At 63.0% G+C, this 23,970-nt stretch overlaps 2 protein-coding genes across 4 annotated transcripts; one reads left to right on the top strand and one right to left on the bottom strand.

Moving 5' to 3' along the window:
- Positions 1-1,552: 1,552 nt before the first annotated feature.
- On the bottom strand, positions 1,553-19,258 carry ACP7 (acid phosphatase 7, tartrate resistant (putative)). Of its 3 annotated transcripts, none has more exons than XM_075917215.1 (14): positions 19,122-19,258; positions 15,168-15,384; positions 11,982-12,182; positions 10,851-11,033; positions 8,888-8,913; positions 8,389-8,486; positions 7,863-7,925; positions 7,356-7,470; positions 7,165-7,278; positions 6,947-7,001; positions 5,304-5,371; positions 5,147-5,218; positions 4,157-4,294; positions 1,553-2,615 (listed from the first exon to the last, which is right to left on the bottom strand). In XM_075917215.1, exons 2-14 carry the CDS (start codon positions 15,262-15,264, stop codon positions 2,550-2,552), a joined length of 1,296 nt encoding a protein of 431 aa, XP_075773330.1. In that variant the 5' UTR covers positions 15,265-15,384; positions 19,122-19,258; the 3' UTR covers positions 1,553-2,549. The 3 variants fall into 3 exon arrangements, with proteins under 3 accessions (XP_075773330.1, XP_075773329.1, XP_075773332.1); XM_075917214.1 differs by lacking the exon at positions 19,122-19,258 and adding an exon at positions 18,884-19,090; XM_075917217.1 differs by lacking the exons at positions 15,168-15,384; positions 19,122-19,258 and adding an exon at positions 18,884-19,091.
- Positions 19,144-23,970, top strand: FBXO27 (F-box protein 27). Its single transcript, XM_075917221.1, has 5 exons — positions 19,144-19,469; positions 20,976-21,095; positions 22,125-22,220; positions 22,856-22,994; positions 23,557-23,970. The coding sequence occupies exons 1-5, from the start codon at positions 19,144-19,146 to the stop codon at positions 23,692-23,694; spliced, it is 819 nt and encodes a 272-aa protein (XP_075773336.1). The 3' UTR covers positions 23,695-23,970.

Here is a 23,970-nt window from a genome sequence, read left to right as displayed (position 1 = left end):
CTCCTGCACCCCGAAATGGCACAAACAGACTGCACCAGCCAGTGGAATTGAGGGTGGTTTATTGCTCCTCCAGCACAGCGCAGCACAGATGTAGTCTGGTCACAGGAACTGGGCTAGGATGCCTCAGGCCCCCTTGAGATGGGGGAGACTGGGCCCCTAAACTCCAGCCCCTTCCCCTAGGCTCTCCTCCATGCCCTCCGACAGCCAGCAACCAACTCACTAACTTCCAGCCCTGCCCCCCAGCCAAGGCAGCATTCCACCTTCCTTTGTTCCTCTCCATGGGGGGTGTCTGGCCACTGGTTTGCATAGTGACTCATCCTGTTTTGCTGGGTCGTGGTCCCCACGACAGCCAGTGGGGGTTCCCCCAGAGCCAGAAGCATAGAAACCAGCCAGGTACCCCCACTACGTCACAGGGGGTCAGCAGGTGTCCAAACTATCTCATGTGTTTAGGGTTAATGTGATGCCTGGGCTAGAGTGGCCAATCCACAGAGCTTTTAGGGAGGGGGGGCACATTTTTCAGCCCTGCTCTCCCCTCCCCCAGTCCCATATCGAGCTCCACTTCCCCCAACCCTCAAGGGCCCTGGGGAGGGGTTGCCAACACAGCCTAGGGCAGGCGGGGCACAGGTTCAGCACCACAGCCCTTGGACACTCCTCCCAGCAGCAGGGATCAGCAGCCCCCAGCCAGCTCTGTGCACCTTTGGCAAATCCCAGCCCATCTCCAAAGCTCCTGGGAACAGAGGCCGGCTGGGAGCATGGAGCCCTCCCTCACCCAGAGTTCTGCCTCTCCCAGCTGGTTCAGAGAAGGGATGCAAGAGACCTTTCCCCACCCAGTGGACAGCTTAATGGAGTCACCTCCCCCCCTCGGGAAGGCCCCTGCTGACCCTATAGTCAGAGGTCACCTCATGACCTGTAGCAGGGGGGTTTCCAGCCCTGCCGAAACCCAACCAAAAGCTCTAGAACTCCTGGACTGACTCCCTGTGCATGATGTCTCCATGGGATCTGTGCTAATGAGCAAGCTCCAAGTCAGGAGAGGAAATTGGGAACCCAGCAGAGGGGCAAAGCTGAAACCTAGCTAAAGAGTTTCAAGCTGTGATTTCACTGAGCATCAGTGACAAACAAATGGTCACCCACATGGAATTTATCGAGATTCCTTCCGTACCCCTGCCAGGCACGAGATTTGAGCCTGGGAACCAGTGTTCTCACTAGGGATGTAAACTGACAATTACAAAGTGAATCGGTTAAACACGATGGTTAACCAATCACTATGGTAAACCGGTTAATCATGGAGCACGCCCCCCACCCACAGTGCAACACAGCAGGTCCAGCCAACCTGGAACAGCCCACAGGCACGGGGGGCAGTGGGTGAGGGATGGGGAGAGAGAATGCCACAGCCCAGCTAGGTCGCCAGTTAACCAGTTACTGGTAAGCATCACCTGGTAAGGATAATACTTACCAGGTAACAAACCAACCAGTTGCCCTTTTACATTCACAGTTCTCGCCTCTTCACATCCCTCGGCCAGATACGGACAAACCACATCCTGGTATTCTGAAGAATTAGGCATTTGCTTTTATTCTGCCAAGGTACAGGCAGTCAAGGCCCCAAAGGCAACCCAGTGGGGTCCACAGGAGATAGGCATCACATACCTTTTAAGGCTGATTTTGTTTAATTTCCCAAGCATCAGTGCAAAAGATCCAGTGTGTAGCACAAAGCATCATCAGAGGCCACACAAAGAATACCAGGGATGCACCATGGGCCACGTGCTGCCTCCCTCCCCCCGCCCCACATACAGGGGTCTGACCCCAAAGAACGATCGCCAACTTCAGCGGGGCCACTCTTGCTCGATGTCAAAAGGCAAGTCTAGTGCCATCAGCTCCTCGTAGGGCTTACTGCATGACAGGGACCAGCAGGAGGGGAGAAACCCTGGGACAAGTCTTGGCTCATGCAGGAAAAAACAAAGATAAGGCAAGAAAATCATCCGATCCCAGATCCCCCTCCCCCCACAAGGCTCCAGCGGTGACAGGATTATCAGTGGCAATGCACCAGGCAATGCCGGGAGAACCTTTTAGATCGATGGGGCTATTTTGTAAGAGGCAGAACGGGCCAGTGGCAAGAAGAAAAGACTGGGTGTCAAGATGCCTGGATTCTAATTCCTGGCCCAGACAGGGGGATGGGGCCTAATGATTAAAGCAGGGAAGACTAGAAATCAAGACCCCCTAAATCTAGGATTTTGATTTCTTTTTTTCCTCAGTGCCTCAGTTTCCCCACCTGGAACCTGGGAATATACAGTCACAGCCCCCCCGTATATAGTGCTCTGAGATGGTCAGGTACATGAAAGGGCTTTTCATCATTATAAAGACCAACCAGCAGGTTTTCCCCAGCTGCAAGGGAAGGCGTGTCCTTCCAGTGCCGTACATCAGAGCCCTGAGATTGAACCAGATTCGTTTGCAGTGCGTAAGCAGTTCTCATTCCAGCCTGAGAAGCGGGACCTCACGGGTTCAGGGGGCTGCAATCCCTCTGCCCAGCTCACGGCTGCGTGTCTGTGGGCCGGCTAATGCCAAGCTTCAGGACCGTGCAAGTTCTTGATGACCCAGACTCCGTCCACGACTTTCCCATCCTGAAGGACAAAAGCAGGCCTCAGTTTCAGGAGCGGCTCTAGGGCATGCTGCCCCATGGCTCAGCACCCAGGCAGGCTCTGTGGTGAGCCAGGTACATGCTGGGAACAGGGACAGAGGGATGGACTGGAACAACAAAGGGGCCGAGTAGGATGCCAATACATCGCCAGTGGCATGAACATCTCTAGAGCGGCTTCCCTCCACCAGTCCCACAGCCTGGAGATCCCCTTCCCCTCCCAAGGCTCCTTCGTCTGAAGCGCCAATTAAGGATTCAGATGAAGTTGACGATCGCATTTCTAACGAAGCAAACGCAGCTACACGGGCCAGGAGTGGTTTGGATTTATGCCTAAGAATGGGAGGGAAGGGGGGGGAGTCTAGTGGGTAGAATGGCAGTGGGGTGGGGTAGGAGTCAGGACTCCTGAGTTCTACCTCTGACTGTGGGAAGGGAGCAGAGTCCAGTGGTCACAGCAGAGGGGCTAGAACTTAGGACTCCTGGGCTATGTCTACACTCGCGGCTTCTTGTGCGAGAAATATGCAAATGAGGCTAAGCGTGGAATATCGCCAAGCCTCATTTGCATACCTAACAAGCCGCCATTTTGCAGAAGAGGCTCTTGCGCCAGAAGGAGCTGTCTACACTGCCCCCTCTTACGCAAGAAACCCCCTCTTGCACAATGCTGTTACGCCGATTATTTTCAGGAATAACGGCATTGCACAAGAGGGGGTTTCTTGCGCAAGAGGAGCAGTGTAGCCAGCTCCTTCCGGCGCAAGAGCCTCTTCTGCAAAATGGCAGCTCATTAGGTATGCAAATGAGGCTCGGCAATATTCCACGCTCAGCCTCATTTGCATATTTCTCGTGCAAGAAGCCGCGAGTGTAGACATAGCTCTGGGTTCTATTCCTAGCCTGGGCGGAGCGCGAGGTCTAGTGGGTAGAATGGCAGGGGCCCGGAGCCAGGACTCAGTTAAAGCCCAGTGGCCAGACACCCCTACGCTGGGTCCGGTGCCCACTGAACTAGCCCGCAGAGGGACTGGCTTGGGGGCAGGACAGGGTGGGCAATAATTTTTGACTGGGGGCCACTTCAAAAGTGTTTAAAGTAGCCCCGAGCTGCCCTGGAAGGGGCGGGGCCTAAGGTGGAAGGGGCGGGGCCAGGACTCTTCCGTGCTCCCCACCCACAGGCCCTGATTGGTCTGGGGGCGGGGGAGGGCCCTACCCCCACCCCAAGAGAACTGCCAGCTGGCGGTTCCCTCTAGGCACCCCTGCCCCGGCGGTGGGAGGAGACTTCCCGCGTTTCCCCTGGCTGCCCCCGGGCACTCAGGGCCTGGGGAGGGGGGAGCACGGGAAGTCTCGCTCCCTGCCCCCGCCCTGCAAGGAAGCGCCCTGAGCAGCAGGGGGAGGCGCCCTCCCCTTGCCCCAAGCCCGACTGGCCCGAGGGCGAGGGAGCGGAAGGGCCTCTGCAGGCTGCAGCAGCTCGCTTGGGGGGCCAGATCCGCCCCACGGAGGCCCCTTTGCCCGGCCCAGGGGCTCCTTCCGCCGGCCGCGCTGTACCTGGTCATCCGACACTTGCTCCAGCCAGATGTGGGAGCGGTTGGCAATGTGCAGACGCGTGTAGCCGTAGTCCTCAATGCGCAAGGCACTCCACTCCCGCGGGCGGGGGACGAAAGGGTCCAGCCTCTCCTTACAGCCCTGTGGGGCCGAGGGGGCAGAGCCCATGGCATGAGCAGGGACGGGGCTACAACACTAGGTGGCCTCTCCCAACAGGGCAAGTTTCCAGCCAAACCCCACCTCCCACAGCCTCCGCCCGGCTTCCCTGCCCGCCTGCCCCCGTGCTCTAGCAGATAGAGCATTGAATGGGAAAGCGAGAGCCCAGGTTCCCCAGCTGCGCAAAGAGCGGGTGGGTCAGAGAAGAGCGACCGACTGTTCTAACCGCAACTCTGCAGCTTCGCGCCTCCTCTGCTGAGCCCTCCGTCCATCCCCTGGGCGTCTGGGGCCCCATCTTCACACAGCGGGACTGTCCTAGGGCAGGGGCAGGCCCAGCTCCTCCCCGCCTGCCCCCGTGCTCTAGCAGATAGAGCATTGAATGGGAAAGCGAGAGCCCAGGTTCCCCAGCTGCGCAAAGAGCGGGTGGGTCAGAGAAGAGCGACCGACTGTTCTAACCGCAACTCTGCACCTCCTCTGCTGATCCCTCCGTCCATCCCCTGGGCGTCTGGGGCCCCATCTTCACACAGCGGGACTGTCCTAGGGCAGGGGCAGGCCCAGCTCCTCCCCTCCTGCCCTTGCCCTTAAACGAACACCCTAACAAGCACCTAACTTGGGCCCCAATCCTGGAAGTGCCCACCCCCGCACTGAATCTCAGTGGAGTCTGAGGGCACTCCGCCCCTCCCAGGAGGTGTTTGGTGCTGAACAGGCCCAGGCCCTTACAAGGCGGGCAGAGACGGCCCAGCCCTAGCGCCGCCGTGGCAGGTTTCCCCACTGGCTGCAAGGAGAGGAGACGTGGGAATGGGGAGCCCGTGGTGCATGGCCCCCGCTGTCACTCACAGCGGATCCGGTGATGATATGCACGGGTGCTCGGGGGTTGGTGTAGGGCGAGCTGGCACTGCCGTTGTAGACCTGCAGCGGGAAGAGGCTGGTCAGACTCAGCTTTCAGGCAGGACAGCAACCCCGCAGGAACCCCGCTCCCCCAGCCGGGCGTCACCTGGTAATTGTAGACTGGCCACAGCCTCTCGTAGGAGTGTTCGTGGGCCCACAGCTCTAGATCCACACCTGGGGAAGAGGAGGAAGCATTGGTCAGGAACTGGCAGGACCGCGCCAGTGTGCTCTGCCGTGGGGCCCTGTTGCTGGGGGAGCGGCCCTTTAAGGGCCTGGGGGTGTCACCAACGGGCAGGCAGTCACTGGGCCCTGCCCACCATCCGCAGCCAGATGGGACCCTCAGCCGGCAGGGAGAACAGAAGGGTTCTTGGTTCCCAGGGACACAGCGTAGCACAGACCTGTCAGCAGAGGGACCAGCAGCAGCCAGCACAGCCCAGCCAGGGCCCTGCCCCCCAAGCCAGCAAGACTCCCCCACCCCCAGCAGCCTGGTCCCAGCCCTGCAGCCAGCCCCACCCCCTTCCTCTGTCCAGCTTCCAGGGCAAAAGGTGTCACCTGGTCGCCCCCCTCCCAGGCTCAGGTCACAGAAAGCATCAGCCCTTGTTGCATGTGGGAGAAGCTCACACGGAAATTCCCATCCTGCCACTGCTGCAGTGCCCAGGGAAACTGAGGCACACCCACAGGGTTACCTACCACAGGACAGTAAAACTCACATGCACCCTAACAAATGGAACAGGGCAAACACAATCCCCCTTCAGCACAGAGGCTCTGCCCACGTTCTTGGGAGGGTGGGGAGCTCGGGCAGGAGGTGGGCCAAGGAATTCTCAGCCCAGCCCCCTGCCCCTCTCTCCAAGGTGGGTGCAAGGGCTCGTATGGTCTTGCCTACCATCCCCACGGGGCGACATCAATGGGCAGGGAGAGGCGTGAGGAGCAGATCCGCCAGCGAGCACCCAAGCCCAGCCTGCCTAGAGGGACCTGAGCCAGGCAGAGCTGGGAGGGCAACGAAAAGCCAGCAAGCTGAAGGAGTGGGTGGGGAGGGGGAAGCTGCTTAAGAGGCAGGATGCGCTGGGGTGGGGTCTGGTGCCTGTGACCCCAGGAGCCCTTCGCGGGGCTGGAAACAGACCCCCCCACACAGGAGAGAGGAAGCAGAAAGGCCCTGGGGCACCGGGGACCTGCGAGGCCAGAGCTGAGAAAGGTGCCAGGGACTGAAATCCCTGGGAACAGGCTGCAGGGAGAAAGTGGCCTAAATAAACCCTGCAGCGGTGGTTGTCCTGGAGCATCCCTGGAGAGGGGCTGGGCCCCCGAGGGGAGACGGGGTGGTCGGCGTCTCTGCATCACAACCCAGGCCAGCTGATGGTGGCAGGGCTCTCCGAGGAGCACGGGGCAGAGGCTGACGCCCCCACAGCACACGGCCCGGCACCCCCAGAGCCGGTTCTCCCATAGGACGTGTCTGGCCGGTTTCTCCCCTCCCTCTGCACTGCACCCAGCGCCCCGGCAGGGGGAAGCCCCCGCTTCCCTGGGGTCCCCCTGGAGCGGGGGCGTGAGGCCAGTTGGGAGCGGGATGCTGGGAACGCGAGGTAAAAACCAGGCAGGGGCAGCTGCGAGCTCTCGGATGCCAATTGGCTTCCCACAAGGCTCGGGGATCTGCCTCGGTGCTGCCACCCCCGTCCCACGGGGCTCCGGGTTACAGCCCCAGCCCCGGCCTGTAGGGAGCTCCCTGGGTTCCCCCGGCGGCGTGAGGGGAGCAGGTACCGTATTTATAGAACAGGTCCTCCAGGCCGTACTGGTGTTGGAGCCCTCGGCGAATCTGAGGGAAAGGGGGGAGGTGGGTTACCCCAAGCTCTCCAGTAAGTCTGCCCCCTGCCTCCTGGAGCAGCCTCGCTGGATCAGTCTAGGGGTCCCCTCCACTCCCCCCGGCTGGAAGCAAAAGCGCCCTCCTCTGCCCCAGCAGCCTTGGCCCCCCCACTCACGATGCTCTCGTGCTCCGTGCAGTCGTCGTGGTCGTTGTTGGAGCAGTACATGGGCCGGTGCCCCATGGTGATGATCCAGGGGTGCTGCCGGCGCCGCTCCGGCCGCGAGGCCTCCTGCCAGGAAAGGGGAGAGCTTGTGAGCGAGCCGGTCCGAGCAGCGGGGCTGCCAGGCGGGGGGGGGGGGGATCTACCTGCAAGTCCCGCTCCAGCCACTGGTACTGCTCAGGGACGAGCTGGCGGCCGTACTGCAGGTAGAAATACACCTCCGTGGAGAAGGAGATGATGTGGGCAGGTCCAATGTCCCAGCTGGGGGCCAAGAAGCAGAATCAGACTGGGGGAGGGAAGGACGAGCTTGGTGCTACGATGAGGGAAACTGAGGCACAGGATGGCCAAGCAGCATGTCCCTCAACACTCACACTGAGTCAGTAGCGCAGCCCAGGAGTCCTAGCACCCAGCTCCCTCCCAGCTCTAACCACTAGACTCTCCTCCCCTCCCTGGGCTGGAAAGTCCTCACTCCCAGTTTCCACTAGAACCCTGCTCCCAGAACCAGGGATAGAACCCAGGTGCCCTCTGACCGCCTCCCCCATGCTAGCCATGGACAGCCAGGCCCAGAGAGCCCCCCTGCCAGCTGTAGGGCCAGGATGAGGCCCCTCCCCTCGCCGGAGTGCTGACCCCTGGTGGGGAGGTGGGGTGCTCACCTGTACCAAAGGCCCTCGGTATTCCCAGGCATGCTGAAACGGGCACGGTAGTTGGAGAAGTTGCTGGAGGAGGGAAGAACAATGAGGGGGCCACAGCAGGGATGTGGGGGGGTTACCCCTCCCCTTCCTAATTCCCAGCCTGGCAGCTCAAGCATCCCTAATGCAGTCTCAGGTCCCTCCCCCGGAGCAGATGGGGACGCCTCGGGCTCTGCCACACAGCCACCTCTCCCCCCGGCCCCCAAACACTTCTAGGGCAACAAGATCCCCTCCCCTATGCTCCGCCAGGCCAGTGGAGACCCATCAATCCCCTGCGTGGCACGTCCTGCGTGTGTCCACCGGGGACGCTGCCCAAGCATGGACCACCATGCCCGGAGCGAGAAGCCAGTGGCCAAGGCTGGAGGGGATCCAAGGGCAGCATGCAGGGCGGGCAAGAGGAGAGAGCCGGGCGGTGACGGAGATGAGGCAGGGCAGAGCCAGCCAGCTCTCACGTGCAAAGTGCCTTGCACGAGATCCACCCCCCACTCACTATTTCTCTTCGTGGTTCCCGGGGCAGGTCATGTACGGCACCGACGCGGCCACGGGCTCGATCTTGCGCATGAAGGCGTCTCCAACCCGGGCGTTACCCTGAACCCCAGAGAGACGCATCAGCTGGGGGGCAAGCGCCCGGCAGGGGAATGCCACGTCCTCACAGCACATGGCCACGTGCACAGAAGGGAGTGAGCAGATCCACGTGCAAACGGCCGCCAGGGCACGGATGAGCAGCGGGTGTTGACAGGGCCAACCGACATGGCTTCAATTCCCTTGCCAGGCTATGCAGAGCCCTGGCACCGCCCACAGCCCCGGGGCTCGGAGTACCAGCCTCCTGGACAAGTTCTGCAGCCCGGGCAGAGGTGCCCAGGGCAGGAGAGAGCCACACACAGGTGAGCAGGTAGAGAGGCGCACAGAGAGGCCCGCCAGTGGCGCCGGGACGTGGGGGCAGGCTGCAGCTGGAGGAGAAGGGGAGGCAGCGCGACTGCCCAATTTACCTGGTCCATGTCGTAGGCAAAATCGCCTGGGAAAGACAAGAGGGTCACAGTGACTCAGGCGCTCTGCCCTGGGGGAGGGGACGGCCTGGGGGGATTCTACCCAGACTGAGAGTCACCCCCCCTTTAAGGGGACAGAGCCGGCCTGATGCCCGAATCCCTTAGAGCTGGACACAGACCCTGAGTTTGTTCCTGGGGGCACCAATGGCCGACTGGTCGCTCCTGACACGGACGGGATCAGAGGCAGCGCCCCGTCTAGGGGACTGGCCCCTGCCCCATTCCCGGCCCCCCTGAGCCAGCCAGTTCCCACGCTGGGATGGGCTGAGAGCTGGCGTCTGCTGGAGGGGACAGGCCCCTGCCCCATTCCCGGCCCCCCTGAGCAGCCAGTTCCCGCCCTGGGATGGGCTGAGAGCTGGCGTCTGCTGGAGGGGACAGGCCCCTGCCCCATTCCCGGCCCCCCTGAGCAGCCAGTTCCCGCCCTGGGATGGGCTGAGAGCTGGCGTCTGCTGGAGGGGACAGGCCCCTGCCCCATTCCCGGCCCCCCTGAGCAAGCCAGGCCCGCCCTGGGGCTGGATTGGAGCTGGTGCCCCCAGAGGGAAAGGGCCCCATGTCGCATTCCCTGCTCCTGAGCCCAGGCCCGGCCTTTGGGCAAGATGAGTGAGGCGGTCGCCTTGGACCCCACGCACCCAGGGCCCCCCCTGCGGCTCCGCGCACCCAGGGCCCCCCCCCCCGCGGCTCCATGCACTCAACCCCGCCCACCCAGCTAGGAGCCACACAGCTCAGCGTGCTGCCTTGGGCCCCGCGCACCCAGGGCCCCCCCCTGCGGCTCCGCGCACCCAGGGCCCCCCCCCTCCCGCAGCTCCATGCACTCAACCCCGCCCACCCAGCTAGGAGCCACACAGCTCAGCGTGCTGCCTTGGGCCCTGCGCACCCAGGGCCCCCCCCTGCGGCTCCGCGCACCCAGGGCCCCCCCCCTCCCGCAGCTCCATGCACTCAACCCCGCCCACCCAGCTAGGAGCCACACAGCTCAGCGTGCTGCCTTAGGTCCCGCGCACCCAGGGCCCCCCCGCGGCTCCGCGCACCCAGGGCCCCCCCTGCGGCTCCACGCACCCAGGGCCCCCCCCTGCGGCTCCACGCACCCAGGGCCCCCCCCCCCGCGGCTCCATGCACTCAACCCCGCCCACCCAGCTGGGAGCCGCACAGCTCAGCATGCTGCCTTGGGTCCCGTGCACCCAGGGCTCCCCCTGCGGCTCCGCGCACCCAGGACCCCCCCCCCGCAGCTCCGTGCACCCAGGGCCCCCCCCGCGGCTCCGCGCACCCAGGGCCCCCCCCCGCGGCTCCGCGCACCCAGGGCCCCCCCCCGCGGCTCCACGCACCCAGGGCCCCCCCCTGCGGCTCCACGCACCCAGGGCCCCCCCCCCCGCGGCTCCACGCTGCTCAGCCCCGCCCACCCAGCTGGGAGCCGCACAGCTCAGCATGCTGCCTTGGGTCCCGCGCACCCAGGGCTCCCCCTGCGGCTCCGCGCACCCAGGACCCCCCCCCGCGGCTCCGCGCACCTAGGGCCCCCCCCCCGCGGCTCCGCGCACCCAGGGCCCCCCCCCCGCGGCTCCGCGCACCCAGGGCCCCCCCCGCGGCTCCGCGCACCCAGGGCCCCCCCCCCCGCGGCTCCGCGCACCCAGGGCTCCCCCTGCGGCTCCGCGCACCCAGGGCCCCCCCCCGCGGCTCCGCGCACCCAGGGTCCCCCCCCCGCGGCTCCGCGCACCCAGGGCCCCCCCCCGCGGCTCCGTGCACCCAGGGCCCCCCCCCGCGGCTCCTCGCACCCAGGGCCCCACGCTGCCCAGCTCCGCGCACCCAGCTGGGAGCCGCACAGCTCAATGTGCTGCCTTGGGACCCGCACACGCTTTGGCCGGGCCTGCCCGAGCCCCTCCAGCCCCACTCCCAGGCCAGGGAGGGGCGAGACACGGACCTACGTGCAGCACCGCGTCATACAGCCCCTGCTGCGTGTCGCCCTGCAGCCGAGGCAGCGACTGTGGGTTGATGTTGCCCATGTCCCCGAAGACAGCGAGACGCGGGCTCCAGTCGGTGCCGTTCTGCAGAGCCCGGAAGCTGTAGGGCCGGCTCCAGCCCCGCGGGCTCCCACAGCGATAGGCTGCAGGGGCAGAGCAAGGAGAGACTCAGGGCGGGGGGGGGGGGGGGTAGCCCTACGTGGGTGTCTCTCTGTCCCCCTTCTGGAGGTGCTGAGCCTGTGTGTGCGTCCCCCTGCTGAGGGGCTGAGCCCTTGTGCGTGTGCCCCTGGGCCATGTCTACACTACAGAGTTTTTTCCGAAAAAACATCCCTTACGTCCGCACTGCAATTGCATTCTTCCCACCAAACCCTGAAAGAGCAGAGGGGCTTTTCCGACACTGGTAAACCTCCTTCTACAAAAGAGCTCTTCTGCAAAAAGGCCTGCGTGGGGGGGAGAGGGAGCCCCTTCGGAAGAAGGGGAGAGAGCAAGGTGCCCTGGTGGCCACTCGGTCCATAGAAATCGCAGCTTACATGTGAGAGAGCGCCCATTCAGTGCGGACGCTGTCGAAAAAGGAGATCGCTTTTCCGATGGGCGGACACGCTCCTCCGGAAGAAGGGGGGGGGGGGGGAGAGAGAGAGAGAGAGAGAGAGAGAGAGAGAGTGTGTGTGTGTGTGTGTGTGTGTGTGTGTGTGTGTCCCTCCCTCCCTCCCTCCCTACTGCCCCCTGCTGGAGGCGCTGCGCCCTGCTCGTGTGTTCACGCCTAATTCCGTGGAGAGCAGTTTGCACGGCTGGGGCTCAGAACCCAGAGGTGAGCACATGGAGCAGACTGCCTGCTCACAGATGGGGTGTGTGCCTAGTGCACGTGGCAGTGTGTGCGTGTGCGTAGGGACGTGCCCCACCTATCAGCGTGCACGTGCGTGTGGCAGGGCTGCACACGTGTGTCTGGGAGCCCCCCCTAGGAGTGCAGCTCAGCTGTGCCCTGCCACAAGCTGCCCGTTCTTAGCCGGGCTCTGGGCTCGCCATCCCCCACCGGTGCCGGGGTGCTGGGGAGCGTCTGGCGCCTGCCGGGAGCCGTGGCCCCGCCCACTCACCGTAGCGCTGCCCGGGCGCCAGGCCCCGCAGTGTGACCCGGTGGATGAACATGCTGCGGTGCAGCCACCCGCCATCCACGAACCGGCTGGCCTGGCCCTTAGCAGAGGCAGTGAGGGCCCCGCCCGGCTCCGGGCCGAACTCCACGATGGAGCTGGCCGGGGAGAAGGTCGTCCAGGTGACTGTCATGGCGGTGGGGTCACCTGCCGGTGGGAGAACAGCCCAGTGAGTGCGCGGAGCCCCAGCCCATCTAGGAGCTACGGGGCCAATTCCACTCGCAGCCAGCTCCACCCACCCCAACCCCAACCCCACCCAGCGTCCGCCGCTGGCTCTGGCCGGCCACGGGGGGCTGCTGGTCAGTCCTGCAGCCAGACCCATTTCCAAAGAGCTGGATCCACCAGGAAAACTACGTCAGGCGTCCCCCATTTCACCAGAGCCCCGGAACTGAGGCACAGCGAGAAGGGGCACAAAGTGCCCCCCCCAACCACTATCCCCCACTGCCCACCCAGATCTAGGAACAGAACCGAGGAGTCCTGGCGTCCAGCCCCCCTAACCACTATCCCCCACTGCCCACCCAGATCTAGGAACAGAACCTAGCAGTCCTGGCGTCCAGCCCCCCTAACCACTATCCCCCACTGCCCACCCAGATCTAGGAACAGAACCTAGGAGTCCTGGCGTCCAGCCCCCCTAACCACTATCCCCCACTGCCCACCCAGATCTAGGAACAGAACCTAGGAGTCCTGGCGTCCAGCCCCCCTAACCACTATCCCCCACTGCCCACCCAGATCTAGGAACAGAACCTAGGAGTCCTGGCATCCAGCCCCCCTAACCACTATCCCCCACTGCCCACCCAGATCTAGGAACAGAACCTAGGAGTCCTGGCGTCCAGCCCCCCTAACCACTATCCCCCACTGCCCACCCAGATCTAGGAACAGAACCTAGGAGTCCTGGCGTCCAGCCCCCCTAACCACTATCCCCCACTGCCCACCCAGATCTAGGAACAGAACCGAGGAGTCCTGGCGTCCAGCCCCCCTAACCACTATCCCCCACTGCCCACCCAGATCTAGGAACAGAACCTAGGAGTCCTGGCATCCAGCCCCCCTAACCACTATCCCCCACTGCCCACTCAGATCTAGGAACAGAACCTAGGAGTCCTGGCATCCAGCCCCCCTAACCACTATCCCCCACTGCCCACCCAGATCTAGGAACAGAACCTAGGAGTCCTGGCGTCCAGCCCCCCTAACCACTATCCCCCACTGCCCACCCAGATCTAGGAACAGAACCGAGGAGTCCTGGCATCCAGCCCCCCTAACCACTATCCCCCACTGCCCACCCAGATCTAGGAACAGAACCTAGGAGTCCTGGCGTCCAGCCCCCCTAACCACTATCCCCCACTGCCCACCCAGATCTAGGAACAGAACCTAGGAGTCCTGGCATCCAGCCCCCCTAACCACTATCCCCCACTGCCCACCCAGATCTAGGAACAGAACCTAGGAGTCCTGGCATCCAGCCCCCCCAACCACTATCCCCCACTGCCCACCCAGATCTAGGAACAGAACCTAGGAGTCCTGGCATCCAGCCCCCCTAACCACTATCCCCCACTGCCCACCCAGATCTAGGAACAGAACCTAGGAGTCCTGGCATCCAGCCCCCCTAACCACTATCCCCCACTGCCCACCCAGATCTAGGAACAGAACCTAGGAGTCCTGGCGTCCAGCCCCCCTAACCACTATCCCCCACTGCCCACCCAGATCTAGGAACAGAACCTAGGAGTCCTGGCGTCCAGCCCCCCTAACCACTATCCCCCACTGCCCACCCAGATCTAGGAACAGAACCTAGGAGTCCTGGCATCCAGCCCCCCTAACCACTATCCCCCACTGCCCACCCAGATCTAGGAACAGAACCTAGGAGTCCTGGCATCCAGCCCCCGCAACCACTATCCCCCACTGCCCACCAAGATCTAGGAACAGAACCTGGAGTCCTGGCATCCAGCCCCCCCCAACCACTATCCCCCACTGCCCACCCAGATCTAGGAACAGAACCTAGGAGTCCTGGCGTCCAGCCCCCCCTAACCACTATCCCCCACTGCCCACCCAGATCTAGGAACAGAACCTAGGAGTCCTGGCATCCAGCCCCCCCCAACCACTATCCCCCACTGCCCACCCAGATCTAGGAACAGAACCTAGGAGTCCTGGCATCCAGCCCCCCCCAACCACTATCCCCCACTGCCCACCCAGATCTAGGAACAGAACCTAGGAGTCCTGGCGTCCAGCCCCCCTAACCACTATCCCCCACTGCCCACCCAGATCTAGGAACAGAACCGAGGAGTCCTGGCGTCCAGCCCCTCCCCCCCCCAACCACTATCCCCCACTGCCCACCCAGATCTAGGAACAGAACCTAGGAGCCCCGGCGTCCAGCCCCCCCTAACCACTATCCCCCACTGCCCACCCAGATCTAGAAACAGAACCGAGGAGTCCTGGCGTCCAGCCCCCGCAACCACTATCCCCCACTGCCCACCCAGATCTAGAAACAGAACCTAGGAGTCCTGGCATCCAGCCCCCCTAACCACTATCCCCCACTGCCCACCCAGATCTAGGAACAGAACCTAGGAGTCCTGGCATCCAGCCCCCCCAACCACTATCCCCCACTGCCCACCCAGATCTAGGAACAGAACCTAGGAGTCCTGGCATCCAGCCCCCCTAACCACTATCCCCCACTGCCCACCAAGATCTAGGAACAGAACCTAGGAGTCCTGGCATCCAGCCCCCCCAACCACTATCCCCCACTGCCCACCCAGATCTAGGAACAGAACCTAGGAGCCCCGGCGTCCAGCCCCCCTAACCACTATCCCCCACTGCCCACCCAGATCTAGGAACAGAACCTAGGAGTCCTGGCATCCAGCCCCCCCCAACCACTATCCCCCACTGCCCACCCAGATCTAGGAACAGAACCTAGGAGCCCCGGCGTCCAGCCCCCCCTAACCACTATCCCCCACTGGCCACCCAGATCTAGGAACAGAACCTAGGAGCCCCAGCGTCCAGTCCCCCCACCCCAAGAACCCAGGAGTCCTGACCCCAGGCCCAGAGAAATAAACACCAGTTACCGAATGGAAGTGGCTCCCCCCTTAGCCTGCTCCCGGCACCTCCTGCCAGATCCGCAGGCAGGAGACAGAGCCCCAGTATCCTCACCTGGGTAGGAGAGATGCACTTGCTGGGGCTGGAAGTGGCCGGTATCCTGGCCCAGCACCCAGGGGAGCCCCAGGGAGAGCCAGCCGAGCAGCCCCATCCTCGTCCCGCTCTGCCAGCGGCGCAGGGCCGGGCGGGAAATGAAAGCCCTGTGCCGCTGGCCTGGGAAGGGGGAAGTTCCTCCTGCCGTCCTGAGTCAGCACCGAGTCAGCAGCAGAGCCTGGGGGGCAGAGTTCACAGAGTCCTGGGGGGCTGGGAGCAGGCTATGGGGAGCTGAGCCTTGGGGGTCTCTGATGGGGGTGGGAGCAGGGATATGGGGGTGTCCTGGGGGGGGTCTCTGATGGGGGGCTGGGCACAGGGTCATGGGGCAACTGACCTGGAGGGTCTCTGATGGGGGGTGGGGTCATGGGGCAACTGTCCTGGGGGGGTCTCTGATGGGAGGTGGGTGAGAGGTCATGGAGCAACTGTCCTGGGGGAGGTCTCTGATGGGGGGTGGGGGTGGGGTCATGGGGCAACTGTCCTGGGGGGGGTCTCTGATGGGGGGTGAGTGAGGGGTCATGGGGCAACTGTCCTGGGGGGGGGTCTCTGATGGGGGGTGGGGGTGGGGTCATGGGGCAACTGTCCTGGGGGGGTCTCTGATGGGGGGTGGGTGAGGGGTCATGGGACAACTGTCCTGGGGGGGGGTCTCTGATGGGGGGTGGGGGTGGGGTCATGGGGCAACTGTCCTGAGGGGTCTCTGATGGGGGGTGGGGGTGGGGTCATGGGGCAACTGTCCTGGGGGGGGTCTCTGATGGGGGGTGAGTGAGGGGTCATGGGGCAACTGTCCTGGGGGGGGTCTCTGATGGGGGGTGGGGGTGGGGTCATGGGGCAACTGTCCTGGGGGGGTCTCTGATGGGGGGGCTGGGTGTGGGGTCATGGGGAGTTTTCCCGGGGGGGGATCTCCAGTGGGGGGGTCCAGGACAGCCAGCTCTGATGTGGCATTGAGGGAAGATGACGGGGAAGCTCTGAAGAGATTTGGGAGCACAAGCAGGAGCGGCCCTAGACGAGCTGCCGGCAACCGGCGCCCCCACCTCCGAAGCCCTCAGCGGCCGTTTATCTTGGCGCCCTCAGCGACCGCCTAGTTCGCCTGTATTGACGGGCCGCCACTGAGTACAAGCACAAGGGAGCTAGGTCTGGGGGTGTTCTAGAGGCAGGGAGCTACGGGGAGGTCCTGGGGTAGCTTGCCATGAAAGCCCCTGTCCCTGACCGGAGGTAGGAACAGGGTTATTGGGGCTCTGTCTGCAGTGGACAAACACCTCCTTTATGATGGAGCCCTGTAGATACCTGAAACGCTCCACCCCAGAGGCAACTGCATTTCAGCCCCAGGGTGCCTGAACCCCCAGCCCCCGCCAGGAGGTACAGTCTGTTGAGGGGTCAGGGTGCCCTGGCAAAAGGGAGATGGGGTCCTTATGCCAAGGGCCATGGGACAGAAACTAAATTCCCCCTCCCATCATGAGCCCCAGACTGACAACAGCTTCCCGGCCCCAGCTGCTCTGAGGACACCCCAGAGCAGGGCTGAAGCAGACAAAGAAACGTGCCCTGTTACCCAAGCTGCCGCCTGCACCAGCCGTCCTGCCCCCCAGCTCTGCCTGGAACCCCAATTAATTGGGGCTCAGGCAGTGCCTGGAAGGTACCAATGCCCCCTGCCCTGGCACAGTGGCAGGTTAGGTAAACAGGCATCCCTGTCCGACTCTCCACGTCCACACTCCTCTGTCCTCTTCCATCTGACCTGCCACGAATCAGGGTCCAGGCTGAGAACCCACCAAACTCATGGCACACCGAGGGCAGCCAATCCAGGGCCACGGGAAAGCCCGCCTCCCTTGCTGCTTCCCCAGGGGCATTAGACTGGCAGAGGCATCATTTCCAGCCCCTCTCCGGTGCACGAATGGAACCGCTTGCCAGCTCACATGGCATGGAGGGGAGGGGTTAAAGCCCCAGCTCCGGGAGCCGTGGGATGCTGGGAGAACCAAGCAAGGCCCAGGAGGGTGGCACAAGAAATCAGCCAGCAGAGAAGCCTCAGGGTCAGAGCCACGTTGGGGGGTGCACGTAGGAGGGGACAGGCAGAGAGAGGCAGAAACGCCTGCTCGGCCTGACCGGCCGGGTTGTCCCAAGGCCAGTGTCGCAGTATTAGAGCGGGTCACAAGACGGTGGTGGAGCACTGGTCAGAGCGCGGCCGGGAGGGCTCCTGGATTCTGTTCCCAGTGCTGGGAAGGCAGGGGAGTCTAGCGGTAAGAGCAGGAGGGGGTGGAGTCAGGACTTCTTGGTTCTATTTCTAGCTTTGGGAGCTTTCTACCCCCTGGGGGCATCAGGCCCTCCCTGGATGCCCCCAGCCAAGCCGGCTGGAGGTAGCTGGTGTCATTCGCCTCCTTTTTGCAAGCCTGTAAACTGAGGCACAGCAGGGCAGAAGGGAGTCGCCCAAAGTTCCCGGAGGAGTCTGGGACAGCAAGGAACAGAACCCAGCCCAGAAGCTGGGCCCTGACTCGAGGCTTGTGCAGTCTAGACCCGGCTCCCCTTCCAGAGCTGCCCGACCATTAGACCCCGCTGCCCTCCCGGAGCTGGGGGCTGAATCCAGGAGTCCAGCTCCTGGCCACTGGACCCCGCTGCCCTCCCGGAGCTGGGGGCTGAATCCAGGAGTCCAGCTCCTGGCCACTGGACCCCACTGCCCTCCCGGAGCTGGGGGCTGAATCCAGGAGTCCAGCTCCTGGCCACTGGACCCCGCTGCCCTCCCGGAGCTGGGGGCTGAATCCAGGAGTCCAGCTCCTGGCCACTGGACCCCGCTGCCCTCCCGGAGCTGGGGGCTGAATCCAGGAGTCCAGCTCCTGGCCACTGGACCCCGCTGCCCTCCCGGAGCTGGGGGCTGAATCCAGGAGTCCAGCTCCTGGCCACTGGACCCCACTGCCCTCCCGGAGCTGGGGGCTGAATCCAGGAGTCCAGCTCCTGGCCACTGGACCCCGCTGCCCTCCCGGAGCTGGGGGCTGAATCCAGGAGTCCAGCTCCTGGCCACTGGACCCCGCTGCCCTCCCGGAGCTGGGGGCTGAATCCAGGAGTCCAGCTCCTGGCCACTGGACCCCGCTGCCCTCCCGGAGCTGGGGGCTGAATCCAGGAGTCCAGCTCCTGGCCACTGGACCCCGCTGCCCTCCCGGAGCTGGGGGCTGAATCCAGGAGTCCAGCTCCTGGCCACTGGACCCCGCTGCCCTCCCGGAGCTGGGGGCTGAATCCAGGAGTCCAGCTCCTGGCCACTGGACCCCGCTGCCCTCCCGGAGCTGGGGGCTGAATCCAGGAGTCCAGCTCCTGGCCACTGGACCCCGCTGCCCTCCCGGAGCTGGGGGCTGAATCCAGGAGTCCAGCTCCTGGCCACTGGACCCCGCTGCCCTCCCGGAGCTGGGGGCTGAATCCAGGAGTCCAGCTCCTGGCCACTGGACCCCACTGCCCTCCCGGAGCTGGGGGCTGAATCCAGGAGTCCAGCTCCTGGCCACTGGACCCCGCTGCCCTCCCGGAGCTGGGGGCTGAATCCAGGAGTCCAGCTCCTGGCCACTGGACCCCACTGCCCTCCCGGAGCTGGGGGCTGAATCCAGGAGTCCAGCTCCTGGCCACTGGACCCCACTGCCCACCCCTGGCTCCCAGCCTCGGCTGCTCCAGCCAAAGGACCCGCCCGCCGGGGTCCCCAGGCCCGCGATTACCTCGCATCAGCCCGCAGGAAGCGCGGCCGGGCTCGGGTCTTCCTCTCCCGTTTCCACCGGGAGGGCGAGGGGGGTTGGGGTGGGAGCGTGCACCGGGGCCGGGCCCAGGCCGGTTCCCACCAGCCGGCTGTCAACCCCCCCCCCCCCCCGGAGCTGCGGCTGTTCCCGCAGCCCGGCCCGCGGGGGATCCGGCGCCCGTGGACACGCAGCGGGGCGGAGAATGCGGAGCTCGCGTCACCTCCGAGGCGGGGCCGGGTCACATGCGCGGGCGCGCCCGGGGCCAGCGGATGGGGCAGGCGGGGAGCCGGGCGCCGGGCCCGGCGCTGGAGCTGGAGCCGCTGCCGGACGAGCTGCTGGCCCTGATCCTGAGCTGGGTGCCGGGCCGCGCCCTGGTGACCCGCTGCCGCCTGGTCTGCCGGCGCTGGCGGGCCCTCATCGACGGGCCCACGGTCTGGCGGCTGCAGGGCGAGCGGCTGCCGGGCATGCGGGCTGCGCTGGCGGCCGCTCGCCTCTGCCCCCCGCCGCGCTGGAGCCACCTGTGCCTGCGGGAGCCCTTCGGCCGCAACCTGCTGCGCAACCCCTGCGGCGCGGGTGGGCCGGGGGCGGGGACGCGGGGCGGGGCGGGGAGGATGCAGAAGGGGAGAGATGGGGGGGAGGGGAAGAGGCAGAAGGGGAGGGATAGGGGGGTCGGGGGGAGGGGAAGAGGCAGAAGGGGGGAGGGATGGGGGGGGTGGGGGGAGGGGAAGAGGCAGAAGGGGGGAGGGATGGGGGGGCGGGGGGAGGGGAAGAGGCAGAAGGGGAGGGATGGGGGGGCGGGGGGAGGGGAGGGGAAGAGGCAGAAGGGGGGAGGGATGGGGGTTAGGGCTGGGGGAGGGGAAGAGGCAGAAGGGGAGGGATAGGGGGGGTCGGGGGGAGGGGAAGAGGCAGAAGGGGGGAGGGATGGGAGTTTGGGGGCGGGGGGGAGGGGGAAGGGATGGGGGGTCGGGGGCGAGGGAGGGGAAGAGGCAGAAGGGGAGGCTGGGGGAGGGGAAGAGGCAGAGGGAGAGGGGCGGGGGGAGGGAGGGGTAGGGGGGAGGGGAGAGGGAGAGGGAAGGGGAGGCGGGGAGGGGGGGCAGCAGGGGGAGGATGGGGGGTCGGGCTGGGGAAGAGGGGGGTAGGAGGAGCGGGGTGGGGGTGAGATGGGGAGCCCCAGGGGCAGCATGGTGGGAGTGGTGAGAAGGAGGGGGCAGGGGTGCTGAGAGGAAGGGAGGGGTGTGGAGAGGCCTGGCAGGATGCAGGTCACCTTAAGAATGACCCCACTGGGTCAGACCAAAGGTCCTTCTAGCCCAGCGTCCTGTTTTCCAACAGTGGCTAGTGCCAGCTGCCCGCTAGGTTGCCAGGTGTCGGGTATTCACCTGGAGAGTCGGGTATTTGTGTCCCCCCATCCAGTTTAAAAAAGAAAATACCAGACATGTAAAATGTCCCCTATTTCCTGTTTCCCTTGGACAGAAGCCCAGCGGGGACAGTTCTGGGGGGGGCAGGATCATTTAAAGGTGCAACCCCCTTTCCCCCCCCAACAACTTTGGTCTCCGCCCCTTTTTTTCCCCTTCAACAGAATTATGTCCCTGATATTTCCCTGGGGTGGGTGGGAGTTTCGGTACTTTTGGTTAAACCATCTGGCAACCCTAGCTGCTCCCCCGCCTAGAACTGAGAGGGTGTGGGAGGAGGGGGCCAGATGGAAGAGCACTGGGAGGGCAGGAAGTTAATGGGGAGCATGGGGGAGGGGCAGCAGGGACAGTGGGGGATGGAGCAGGGGAAAATGAGCACTGGTCAGGAGGGGGCAATGAGAGGACACTGGGCACAAAAGGTAAATGACTGGAGATGCCTATCTATCTCCTGGAGCTGGAAGGGACCTGGAAGGGTCACTGAGTCCAGTCCCCTGCCCTCACAGCAGGACCAAGTACCATCCCTGACAGATTTTTTGCCCCCACATGGCCCCCTCAAGGATTGAATCCACAACCCTGGGTTTAGCAGGCCAATGCTCAAACCACTGAGCTTTCCCCTCCCCCCCAGGGCCTGCCACACTCCCCCCTTTCCTGACACATCCTCTTCCACAGATCGGTTCAGGTCACTGGCAGGTCCAGCACGGGGGCAATGGCTGGAATGTGGAAGAGAACCGCTGCCCGGTCGAGGGGGCCCCGGCCCAGACCTGCTTCGTCTCGTCCTTCAGTGAGTGGGAGCCCTCTGCCTTCCTGTTTGCCCCCAGGTGCCCTTGTGCTGCTGAGCTCTGCCTGCGCTTCAAAGGGCCAGTCCGGTCCTGCTCCCGCACAGATGTGGAGTCACTCTGGATTGATCCAGCCTAAGTGAGACCCAGAGATGCCACCCTGCCCTGGTCACACACACACGTACACACTGATAAACCTGGACTAGCTCTGGATTTAGGAAGGCACCACACGACAGGCCGGGCCAGTACAGATCCATCGGTCCGGCGGTGTGAAGCGAGCGGTGCTAGCAGAAGCCCCCAGAGTGGGCGGGTGGCCTAATTCTACAGGACAGCATGCGACGGTGCCAACATAGCCGCCTCCAACGCTGGGAGCAATTTGCTGGCAGAGTATGCTGGATTCTTATAACTGGCAAAGGGTTCCAGCTGGGGGCGTGGTCTAAGTAAATCTGGAGTCACTCTGGATTTGTGGGCCTTGACTCTCTGCTGCTCTTGTGTCATGACACACTGACGGTATTGCCCCAGCCGGTCAGGCAGGGGGAACTGGGAATGGTGTCCCTCTCGGGCCTTCTCTGCACTGCTGATTTGCCCTGATTTCCAGCTGCCCCAGCCAACTCCAGAACATGGTTTCACTGTGGGAGAGCTGACCGTGTAAGGTTCAAATCATGCCTTATGGCAGCTTTGCCTGTCTCCAGAGGGGGCTGTACTGGGGGAGTGCCCAGGGTTTCAAACTCTGACCTCAGTTCCTCGCTCTGCTGCGTGACCTCTGAACAGCCCACTTCTCTGTGCCTCAGTTTCCCTTTCCACCCTTTGTCCACCCTGTCTGCGCTGTGATTTCTTTGGGGCTGTGACTCATTTCCTAGAGTTCATAGTGCCCTGCCAACACACTAAAACCTCAACTGGCTTTTAACACTTGTCTGCTCAGACCCTTTTCTTCCCCTGGTGTTTGCAGGATCTGTGCCACACACAATGCAGAGTGGGCCTGGTCACAGGTAGGTGCTATTGCCCTACCTCATCAGGGTCTCCTTTTCCCCTCTGTAGGTGGTGCGAGAAATCGCAGCTTGTAGATCTTCTGAAGGAAGGATTGTGGGCAGAACGGCTGGATACCTACCAGCCAGAAATCTACATCTCTGATTGGTAAGTTTCAGCCTCCTCTCCCTGGCACATGCAGCTTTAATGGTGACCTACAGAAAGAAATGGGTCTGTGTCTTTGCTGCAGCTTCCCAGCCAAAAATAAAACCTCAGCTGTTTCCTGTGTTTCTGGTTATAGAAGCCACCTGTGCCCCAAAATCAAAGGCTTTGGGTTTGTTTTATTTAGGCCTTAAAAATAGCAAGCTTGTTGACCTTGCTTCATCTGTTTGTTTTACTGGAGGTCCCCTTGGAGGACCCAGAGATGTGAGCTGGGAGACGCCTGTGCCCTTATTCCAGGGTGGGGGGGGTTGCACTTGTAACTGGGAGTTTCTCCCACCCAGCTATCGGTCAGGGGCTGACGTGGGATGCACGTCAATAAGGTGGCAGGACTTTGTTGCGTGCTGGCTAGCGTAGCAGAGGGGCTTCCCTGAAGTTGCTGGCAGATGAGCCTAGCAGAAGGGGATGTTGCAGAGGTTGGTGCCATCCGCTGACTGATGGGGGACCAAAAAGCTGTGGTTGGATTTTGGGTGTGTACTTGCCCAGGATTCTGTTCTGTGATAGGTTTTAAGGGTCATGTTCCATCTCCCTGCTGCTGCCCCCCCAAGGTTCCTGGTTTCCCAACATCCGCTCCTGTCCCGCAGGTGGGGCGCCCGGGAAGACTGTGGCTGTAAATACTCCCTCTGCGTGAAGCTCCTGGCTGCCAACCAAAGAACTGTCATTGCTGAGTTCCAGGCCAGCCCCGACCCCATACCACAGTGGAATGACCAGCAGTATCAGCAGGTGAGCCAGCTGTCCGGGGACATTCCAGGGGCCACCAGAGTTCTAGAACTGGCTCAGCCAGTGGGTTGGCTTTGGTCAAGTCACTTCCCTTCCCCGTGCCTCAGTTTCCCTCTGAAAGGGGCATAATGATATCAGGCTTGGAGAGTCACAACTGAAAGGAGGGAGGAACTGATTATTGATTAGTAGTGCCTGAAAGCCTGGGCTTAACTTAACGTATGTGGCATAACTTGTAAAACTGGGTGTGTTTAAAACAAACAAACACAAACAGTGCCAAGACTTAAAAATTGTGAATTCCAACCAAACAAAAAGTCTCTCCCCCCAGCTTGGACCCGTTAACATTGCTACATGCTGACTCAGCAGCCCCTCTAGGCTTGTAGTGAGACCACCCCAGAAATCTTACCACGTAGATTGAAAAGGGGGATAAGCCAAGTTTACAAATGACATTAACGGGCAGAGGGAGCATGCTTCTGGGGTGGAGCAGAGTGGTGCGCCTGCAGGGAAATGAGAACGTCAGTGCCTGTGCTCCAGAGATCATTTTGTGTTCCCTTTCCTTCCCTCCCAGGTGTCCCACAGGTTCAGTCAGTATGGCACTGGAGTCCGGTATGTGCATTTCTTCCACAGAGGGACAGACACTCAGTTCTGGGCAGGACACTATGGTGCCCGGATCACCAACTCCATGGTCATGGTGAAGCTCCGATGAGAACCAGGAGTGCCGCTCTCATAAATCTCTCACTCAAACCAGAATGATGCTCTCCGTTTGCCTCTGTGAGCTCCTCTCCCATCCTAGAACGAATAGCAGGGATCCATCTCCTGGACATTGACACGCCCCTTTACCTGAGGAACTTTTCTGGTCCTGTGCAGGACAGGCGGGAGCCTGGGTGAATCTTTAGCTTCCTAGCAGCTGATTTCAGTCAGTGTAAACCTGCCCACACATGACAGAAACAAGAAGACTTTAAAGATGGAAAATATTGAGCTT

The sequence above is a fragment of the Pelodiscus sinensis genome, unplaced genomic scaffold (assembly GCF_049634645.1).
Source record: "Pelodiscus sinensis isolate JC-2024 unplaced genomic scaffold, ASM4963464v1 ctg62, whole genome shotgun sequence".
NCBI classification, from domain to species: Eukaryota; Metazoa; Chordata; order Testudines; family Trionychidae; genus Pelodiscus; species Pelodiscus sinensis.
This window is presented reverse-complemented; position numbering and strand designations above follow the sequence as displayed.